This window comes from Azolla caroliniana, unplaced genomic scaffold, assembly GCF_043228905.1.
Source record: "Azolla caroliniana isolate FFs.n. ecotype wild unplaced genomic scaffold, voAzoCaro1.0.p SCAF_14, whole genome shotgun sequence".
Classification (NCBI taxonomy): Eukaryota; Viridiplantae; Streptophyta; class Polypodiopsida; order Salviniales; family Salviniaceae; genus Azolla; species Azolla caroliniana.
In genome coordinates, this window is record NW_028230449.1 from 11,375,880 (window position 1) to 11,385,755 (window position 9,876).

The 9,876-nt window shown below is 40.6% G+C and overlaps 3 protein-coding genes across 3 annotated transcripts; 1 reads left to right on the top strand and 2 right to left on the bottom strand.

Annotated features, from left to right (window-relative positions):
- The first annotated feature begins 843 nt into the window (after positions 1-843).
- LOC147855453 (putative indole-3-pyruvate monooxygenase YUCCA9) lies at positions 844-3,239 on the top strand. The gene is made up of 4 exons (XM_087330804.1): positions 844-1,600; positions 1,822-2,070; positions 2,215-2,337; positions 2,431-3,239. Exons 1-4 carry the CDS (start codon positions 875-877, stop codon positions 2,629-2,631), a joined length of 1,299 nt encoding a protein of 432 aa, XP_087186930.1. The 5' UTR covers positions 844-874; the 3' UTR covers positions 2,632-3,239.
- A 569-nt stretch (positions 3,240-3,808) lies between these two features.
- Positions 3,809-5,494, bottom strand: LOC147855454 (fasciclin-like arabinogalactan protein 11). Its single transcript, XM_087330634.1, has one exon. The coding sequence runs from the start codon at positions 5,465-5,467 to the stop codon at positions 4,574-4,576; it is 894 nt and encodes a 297-aa protein (XP_087186760.1). The 5' UTR covers positions 5,468-5,494; the 3' UTR covers positions 3,809-4,573.
- A 1,741-nt stretch (positions 5,495-7,235) lies between these two features.
- On the bottom strand, positions 7,236-9,236 carry LOC147855455 (uncharacterized). Its single transcript, XM_087330021.1, has 7 exons — positions 9,104-9,236; positions 8,896-8,940; positions 8,724-8,777; positions 8,546-8,599; positions 8,251-8,304; positions 7,917-7,982; positions 7,236-7,562 (listed from the first exon to the last, which is right to left on the bottom strand). The coding sequence occupies exons 1-7, from the start codon at positions 9,152-9,154 to the stop codon at positions 7,383-7,385; spliced, it is 504 nt and encodes a 167-aa protein (XP_087186147.1). The 5' UTR covers positions 9,155-9,236; the 3' UTR covers positions 7,236-7,382.
- Between the last annotated feature and the right edge of the window lie 640 nt (positions 9,237-9,876).

A 9,876-nucleotide genomic window follows, 5' to 3' on the forward strand; every position in this document is an offset into this window, starting at 1 on the left:
CATTGTTTGCTTGCCTTTACTTACCTTAATAGGAAATGCTATCCTATAAATCATAAGAAATTACTATTTTCACACCATCAAACATTTTTTAACATCACCCTAGGATTTTAAAGAGAACAAGCACTATGCACACAATCAAATTTGTAGAAAGCTTGGCTACGTGGGAGAAGTCTCCATTGTTATCTTGACATGTTGAATTTGTAGGGTTGTTGGTTTTACCAACCCTTACACCTCCTTCCTCTCTTTGTCACATAGAATTCAAACCACATGCTCCTAGATTAGGAAATAGGGAAGAAAACCACTAACGAATTATAGATATGAAAGAGACCAACACTTTATAACAAAAAGAGCTATTGGAACCTTGGTGAGAGTGGATAAAATCTTGTTGAATATACCCTAACGTCATTTTCATACTATACTTTTGGATTTTTTGCCCCAAAAGTGGCAAAGCAAAGGTTGGAGGAGGCCCACGCGGACAACTAGAAGTGAATGTTACATATAGAGAACAAGCGAGGGAAGCTTGATGGCCAAAGTTCATCCACATAATTCTCTCGAAAAGGCACAACATATGTTGCTGGACCCGGAGAAGCTAAAGAATGCGTTGAATGTGCACAATTTCAATGAAAACACCAACCATTTTAAAGATAGGGTAAGGTTGATGTGATGGGAAAACACCAAACTTTCGTCTCTTTACACAATTAATGTTGGTGATGTGATAGGAAACATGCCTACTCATTTTGAAGCTTGGAAAAAGGTTTCGCGAGGATTGGTCTAAGAAGCGCTACTCTTTGGGTTTCAATAGAATATATGTATATGTATATATATATATATATAGCCGTATATGTCCTTTTAAGTTATATATCTATAATATCAAATGGAGCCTAACATTATTGGTAGTCATGTTCACACTAGTGTTGTTATTGTGGGGGCTGGACCTTCGGGCTTGGCCACTGCTGCTTGCCTTAAGCACAATGGTATTCCTTTCATACTCATTGAGAGATCTGGGTGCATTGCCTCCTTGTGGAAAGAAAGAACCTATGATTCTCTACACCTCCACCTTAGTAGAGAGTATTGTAGCCTCCCTTTAATGCCAATCCCAGACCCCCAACCTGAGACCCAAGATGCCGGCCACCCGACCACTCATAACGACAATCCTAACAATAACTCTAACCAGTTCCTAAGCCGTGCACAATTCATCGGGTATCTCGAGAGTTATGCGGCCAAATTCGAGCTCCGGCCGAGGTTCAATGAGACAGTGCGGTCGGCAAGCTTCGATGAGGCATCCCATAAGTGGGTCATCCATGCCGCGGTCATCGGCCCTTTCGCGGAAGGTCCGCGATGTCTCCGCAATGTCACTTATGTTGGTCGGTGGCTCGTTGTTGCCACTGGCGAGAACTCCGAGCCTGTTCTCCCTGGCGATGCCGATCTCCCCGGGCTCAAGGATTTCCATGGCTCATACATCCATTCTAGCCGATACATGAATGCATTTCCCTATAAGGGCAAGAGAGTGCTCGTCATTGGCTCGGGAAACTCGGGAATGGAGATTGCTGGTGAGCTCTCGCATCAAGCCGCACAAACTTCGGTCGTGGTACGAAGTCCGGTAAGGTCATAAGTTTAGACAAAGGTCTACATTAGTAACATATATAGAGTTTGAACAAAATTTAACCAAATCATATGAAGTTTCAAGACACTTTCCCCATGACATGGAAAAGACACCACTTTCCCTTGTGTTTTCACAATAATGGTGGTTAATCCATGGTACTTGTACATTCCCCAATGTCCCATACTTAACTTACTAGTCTTTTTATTAACTTGTCACAGATGCATATCCTTCCCCGGGAGGTGTTCGGCAAGTCAACTTTCTCTGTGGGTATCCAACTGTTGAAGTCTTTCCCTGTTTGGGTTGTGGACCGCTTCCTTGTCTCGTATAGCCGAATTGTATTGGGAGACACCTCAGCTTATGGTATACAAAGACCTAAGATTGGGCCATTAGAGCTAAAGTGTAAGATGGGAAAGACACCGGTCCTCGATGTCGGAACTCTTGCCAAAATTAAATCGGGAGATATCAAGGTAGTTACTTGAAATTACTTTAGTAGATGAAATAGATGCATATGGTTCTTTTAGAAGTACTAATGAAATCGGCTATATTATGACATCGTAGATCATTATGACTTTGTTTTATCCTAATGATCTCAAATAACTTGACTTTACTAGGTGAAGCCGGCTGTGGAATGCCTCACTAGAACTGGAGTGAAATATGTCGATGGGGTTAATGAGGATTTCGATGCAATCATCTTTGCTACCGGCTACAAAAGCAATGTGCTTAGATGGCTCAAGGTGTGTGTATTGTAGTAGCTAGCACATGCACACACGTTTTTGTTGGTATACATAGTGGATTAAATGGTACCATTTGGTTCAATATTATGATAGGATAAAGAGCAATTCTTTGGGGCAAATGGCATGCCAAGGAGTTCATGCCCAACACATTGGAAGGGAGAGAAAGGGCTTTATGTAGCCGGGTTGGGTGGGAAAGGTGTGTTTGGTGCAACAACAGATGCAAAGCTCATTGTGGAAGACCTGTGCCATGCTTTCAACAAAGTTGCAAATCTATCGAATTGTACCGAACCTTAAGAACATGTCTCAAAATGTCCCTCTTCAATATTAGGATAACATAAGCCCTCTTGCTAAATCATGTCCTTTAACATTCCCTCTTTTGGGTCTATATTCTATCGATAACCCATCTTTTTTTATTTAACCCCTACCTACACTTGGGCTCAAATCTCACATGTACTACTATTTACTAGATTGTCATGCAAAACAATAGGTAGGTGATAACATTCTCCTTTCCGTTACACTAGTTGAGTGACATATCTCCTCTCCTTGTTCGGGAGTCCTTGACTACGATTTATAGAATCCCAATGTACTTAAAATATATACATAACACACCTAAAGATTAGAAACTATGATTAAAGATTCATTTGAGGATCAAAATTGGTTTCACTATTGTGAGGTTCAAAGGGGTCTTCTTTGGCTTTGATGATCTTTGCCTATTTGCCGCCTACTCTTTATTGAATATTCAATGTTAAAAGGCATTGTCATAGATGCAAAGATATTTAGACACGCCCACACAAAGTCCCCTTGGTGCCTCCTTGGATCGATTTTTTGTGTATGTGTGTCAACCTTCACCTATACATCATCATATTTATATACTTTAAAGTTAAGAATTTTAATAACCTAAAGCAATACTTTGTTAGTTAGCGGGCATGCCTAAAGTTTTTTATAATAAGCTATAAAGAGAATCTGTCAACACCATATGTTTTGTTATGTAATGTCATATTTATTTCAAATAGTTTCTAGCAAAACTTGACATAAATAAATTGGATACAATGCTTTGGCAAGGCTGGAGGTATAAGATAAGATCTTCTCCCAAGCTAGCTAGTATTCAAGAAGCAACCTTTTTTTCATTACTTGTCATTGACCATATCTTCTATTTGCAAAACAAACTCCTACCAAAACATTTGTTTGGTGTAGGAAATGGTCGATAATAATCCAGATTGAGCTACCTACCTTACGATGAAACCATTGTAACCCATCTTAGGAAAGAAAAATTCCTAATAAATTGAGTAAATGAGATCGAGTCTAAACTCTCGTGTCCAACTAACAAAAACATTGTTGGACAACTTAGCTAGATACACTTGTCAACATGCCAAGATGATGGGCACATTTTCAGTTATATATTATTGAACGAATTTAAGAGGATGAGATCACCAACCTGAGAGCACTATTGTGGACTAATCAAACTTGCACATGTGGGATGAGAGAACTTAATTTGGCATAAGAGAAACATCAATAACAATGATGATGGTGTCCATATACATATAAAGGCCTAAACGACAAAATGGTTGTCCAAAGCAAAAACTTCTTGTTGTACAATGTGGTAAACATTGTTCAAACCACCAAGAGTGTATGCTTTGCATCATGGTGTGAGATTGAGAGATACCATATGATTGGAATCTAAAGATGACACATGTGGTTATGATGGAATGAGGAATGGCAACGGGAACACCAATGGACTGAAGAGCCAAGATGGATCCAATCGGTAATGCATCGCAAAAGTTACAAACAGCAAGCATCATTAACGATTTTGCTTCGGATACTAAAACTAGTGAAACTTGGCTTGTTACCAACAAGCACCAAGTTAGTAGGAGCACACTTTTGGTGTTTGGGCGGTCGATAACGATGACTAGAAATGAACCAAATCGGTGAACCAATGACCACAATACTTTTGTTTTAGACCGCGGGTGGGCGGACACACAAACACAAACAAACAACCACCATGAATCAAGCTTGATTTACACCCATGGCAACCCGCATTTCGGGTGCTCGAAGGACAATGATTTCCTATATATTTGGCATGTTGAAAACAATTTTGTGGTTGGGTGATGGCCAACATTTAGGTTAGGGGGGGTGGTTGTGAAGTAGTAGGATTTGAGCCGGAGATCTCTCTCTCTCTCTCTCTCTCAAAGTAGAGGAGACACAAAAGTGACAAAACAATGTGTGATGGAGAGAGTTGCTAATAGAATGATAACCACATCTTATTCATCATGTTGGTGTGGATAACAACAAGAAGCAGGAAAGTGGTGGGAAGATAAGGAATGACAAGGCCAGCACAAGGTGAGGGTGTGGGCTCATTATCAAGAAGAGGGGGGGGTGGGTAAGAAGAAGAAGAAGAAGAAGAAGAAGAGAGATTGGTTGGGATGCCAAATGGGGAGGCAGGTGAAGAAGAGACTGTTGGAATCTGTGGATTCTTAGTAGAGTACTCCCTAGGAGAGGGGCTTATATCCGCGGAAGAAGGAACGGGGGCCGGAGCCGGAGCTGGAGCTACGGGATGCCCAAAGATCTCCTCTGGCAAGAGCACTTGGTCCACGGCAAAAACCCCGCACGGCACCGAGTTGTATAGGGTGCTAATGATGGCAGAGCGGGAGAGGCCCGTCGAAATGTACACGGTCCCATCTACATTGGTGACATTGACCGTGAATTTCCCAGCACCCATCTCATCAGTGGCCAAGGTGGGCGTGACGGGGTCGGCCGCTTGTTGCAATGCGGACAAGGCGTAGAAGGCCGAGAGCGCGTGGAACTCGAGCAAAGTAACCTTGAGCCGTGCGGGGAGCTTGCTAATGATCCCGGACCCATCGGCATCGGAGACGGTGGAGAAGGCGCGATCTGTAGGGGCGAAGATCGTGATCCCGGTGGTCGTCTTGTTGGCTTGCGATTGGAAGAGGCGGTCGACGCCTGTGGCAGTGAGCAGGCTCACGAACGTATCGAAGTCGCCCGCGCTCTCGATGATTTGTGTAATGTTCACATTGTTGGTGGTGGTGGTCATAATAGGAGGAGGAGGAGGGGCCGGGGCCGGGCCGGCCATGACCAAGCCAAGCATGAACCATAGAGGAAGGAGAGGGATCATCATCCCTTCTCTCTAAGCTAATCTGGAGGAGGGTGAATGAGATAGATAGATAGATGTGGAGATGAATTGGTTGGATCCATATTGTCCAAACCTTCTCCCCCCATGTGGGAATGACATCATATGTCCGTGACAGTGTCCACACTAGGAGGAGGCACTTTATTTGTGTGTTGCCAAGGCTCCATCCATCCAGCCCATCTCAAAGCTGCAGTACTATCTATCACTACAGTCTACTACTACTACTACTACTACTACTTACTTGCTCAGTTTCAACCTTTTTGTGTATGTGTGTGTGTTGTGCATTGTTCAATCTTAGCTGTAAAAAGCTGTAAGGGATCAAATAAATCTTCTCACCTACCCCACCCCCTCAACTTTCAAGGGAAGGAAAGGCTTATGGTAAGTCTCTCTCTCTCTCTCTCTCTCTCTTTCTCGTTGTCATTTGGATGGCCTCAACCATGGTAACTGGCTCATCCCTTCACTTTCGATGACAACCACATTGTTTTATCAACATTGGTCGCCACTCCCTTCAACCATATCTAAAGATTTAATTGGGCTCCAAACATTTATAGGACGTGTTGTTCCACAAGGATTAGGCTCCATGAACCCACCACCCCACACTAACTAGGCCCGTCATGATGCTAATGACTCTCTCGGATCCATTTCCGAAAGCACAAAAATACAGACACTCGACAAACACATACATTCGGATACCACGGAAAACCCACGAGGGTTTGTCTCATCATGGTAAACAAAAACCAAAAACTTGGTTGGCCAAGCACTGGTGGTCTAGAAGAAGATTTAGCTTCCTGCATTAAGTCATCTATACCTTTCTTGGATTCCTGCAAGCTGTAACTCTCATGCTCAAAAATGTTTTTCTTAAGATCTAAACCCTAAAACCCTTTTCCATTCTCCCAAATGTGGGGCATCATCATCATCCAACCCTTGAACCCATGGCAAATATGGTGCTTTTGAATGTTCAATATGATGAGTGCATCGACTAGTTTAAGATCTAAACCCTAAAACCCTTTTCCATTCTCCCAAATGTGGGGCATCATCATCATCCAACCCTTGAACCCATGGCAAATATGGTGCTTTTGAAAGTTCAATATGATGAGTGCATCGACTAGTTGTGTGCAGGTGGTGTTTCTCTGCAACAAATACACCCACCAAGGGGTCGATTTAACCACAACAATCTTCAATTCCCCATTTGAATTCAAGTTTGTGAAAAGCCACATTACTTTTGCACATCATACATCAAGCAAATGGGAAAGAACTTCCAAAAACATACCAAAAAATATCTGACCTCATAGAGAGTGAAATCTCTTCAGATTTTGTCCAAGGAAATCTTGTCTAGCCATGCCAAAGACTTATTCAAGCAATGCTTAGTTTATATGAGAGGCCATCCGTACAAGAGTTAATAAATTTCTCATGTAAGGATTTGTGGATGGATGCAGTTGCATGAGAGCCATCGATTCAACAAATCCATACATGTATATAAATTCCTCTAAAACTGTGAAATTCCTTCAGGTTTAGTTGTCTATCCATGCCAAAGAATTCTTCAAACAATGCTTAGTTTCCATGTATTATGAATAAGGTTTAATTTACTTTTGTTCATGTATATAAAAGCCATCCATCCAACATGCCCAGCCAATACAAACATCTTTATTTTGTGCCAATCTCGCAAAAGATAAATATGGTCTTACCATATTATAATCTATCCATATTACACCCACAAATACAAAGCAAGAGAGATGGCCTTTGCATCACATTGTGCGCCTTAACACCATAACATCTTTGTTTATAAAATATTAAATAGAATCCATAGGTAGCAACACGGAGAATAACAATGGACCTAAAAAAAGGAATGATGATGAAATCATCGATAGGATGATAACACAAATGATATACATGATTTTAATTCCTAATCCTCGGAACTTTCGGCATCAGACAACGTTTCACCTCGTAATGGAGATGAGGATTCATCCATATTGTCTTCATCCTCATTCTTCTTGATATCTCTATTGGCATTGAGACCTATGGATTTCTCCTTAGTTTCTTCATCGAGAGTGAACTTCATCGGTGATGAAAGTTGATCTGGTATCTGTCATTTTTAAAACAATATACATCAAATCATGTATTAGATTCAATAGTGCTATACTCTAGTGAAAAGTTTTTGCATTGTCTTGTGAAATGATAGCTATTCTTTCCCCTGGCTCCATTATTTATCATGTCAAGTTTCATTCCTGGTAGACCAATTTGTACAACATGATGTAGCAAATCGTGCAATATTAAAGGGCGATTGTTACACTGCAACCTTGGAGCTAATAGAAGCCCAATTTTTAGAAAACATTATAACAAATGTGGCCAAATGTGATGAAACAGACTACTAACATGGTAAAGAATGAGTGAATAGAATGGTCCCTTCTTAGTATTACTAGAAAATTCAGATTCTCACCAATTCTGAGAGCTTTGTCGTGACGTCAAGTTGCTTCTTTAGGGACAATCGAAGATCTTGGAAGTCCTGCTCAATCCATGGAGAGAAAATATAATTCAGAATACCCAAGTCATGGTAAAAAAACTCATACCGAATGACACAATAAATTTTAAGCTTAAATGATCAGTGCTCATAAATGGCACCATTAATAAGAATTAAACAATAAAGCAAAACAAAAATTGCTCACTGCTTTGAGTTGTTCTAAAGACACTAAATTTTAAGCTTAAATGATCAGTGTTCATAAATGACAACCCTAATAAGGATTAAACAATAAGACTAAACAAAAATTACTCACTGCTTTGAGTTGTTCTACTTCAACATCCAAGGTGTTCCTCAACTCCCCAAGCTCCTGATAAAAAAGAATTCAAAAATTAGGTTTTAATTAAGAACATTTTGATTACCTATAGACCTTCATTACACTATAAATGAGAGGTTAGATTTTATCTCAGCACCTAGGGTTTACAAAGAAAGGGCAAAATACTTACCAAGCCATATTAGTAGATCTTAAATATAACTAGTTTTTAATATTTGAGTGTGTGTTGTAAGCAGACATTGACCAAGTAACTAACACTTTCTTTTTTCTTTCCTACCTGCTTATATGTTTGCACTTGATTATCAAGTCTTCCACGCCAATCCTTCAAATCCTGAAATAAAGACAAGGATTTATACTCGAATTCAGTGGGTAAATTTAAATCACATACTCGGATCTGTAAGAGTACACACAGATACAAAACAAAAAAAGATTATATTTAAAGAAAGTAATTCAACCTTTCTTAAACTCTGTACTCTTGCAAGTAGCTCTGCTTTTGATTCGTTTAAATCCTGCAAAAGAGATTAGAAGAAATAAGAACGCAGGGCAGAACCCAGAGGGTTGTTAAATTAAAGCGAAACGAAGGAAACAAAAAAAAAAATCGGAGGAAAAAAGGGAGAATCTCTCTACCTTGAAAGCAGTGGACTGAGAGCGCACTAAGGCATTTTCCTCTCCCTACAAAGAGTAAAAAGAGGGTTAGAAGCCAAAAGTTAGATCTAAGCATTTGATTCACAATCATAGAAAGATTCATCACAGATGCCAACAGGTTAGAGATCGGATAAGAATTCAATATTAGAATGATGTATGAATGACAATTAATACTCTCATAATATATTACTTGAGGAGTGGTAGGGGAGGAGAGAACGGAGCTCGGATCTGCCATAGCCATCGGTTATAGGTATTATCGTCGCTAGATGGGGGAAGAAGGGATCTCTGTGTGTAGAAAACGAGGAGATGAAGAGAAGAGCCTGTGACTGTGTGTGTCTGTGTTTGGTGGAGCGCCTTCTTCTTCTTCTTCTTCTTCTTCTTCTTCTTCTTCTTCTTCTTTCCCTCTCTTTTTTCTGGTCTGCAAAATTTGAACACCACTTATAACGGCTAACTTAACTAAGTGAGTCAATCATTCCATTCCTCTTATAAAATACTAAATAAGCTTTACCTCTCTGCTCTCTGCTTTCTCTGCCATTCACTCTTGTGTGTGTGTGTGTGTGTGTGTGTGTGTGTGTGTGTGTGTGAGAGAGAGAGAGAGAGAGAGAGAGAGAGTAGAGAGAGATAGATTCTATTATCATCTTCGGAGGTCAAATATAACCTATGAGACCAAAAATATTATGTCTCACGTGATATGTGTGGAAGTGAGCAGTGACTCTCGATGTTCTAGAACTTTACCAATGCATGTTGCAATCGAGTGGGCACATTGTGGTTGTGAGAGAAATTCGTGCAAGGATTGGGCCCGATCGAAGATATGTGGAAAGCATGGTCGAATATGATCAAAGGCAGCGCATTGTATTAAAGTGTGATACTCAAGACTCTCGAACTTGTTTAGGGCAAAGTGTGCATAGCCAACCACTCTCATCACTTGTGCCCCAACGCCCCATCTCACATCGCAATGCATGT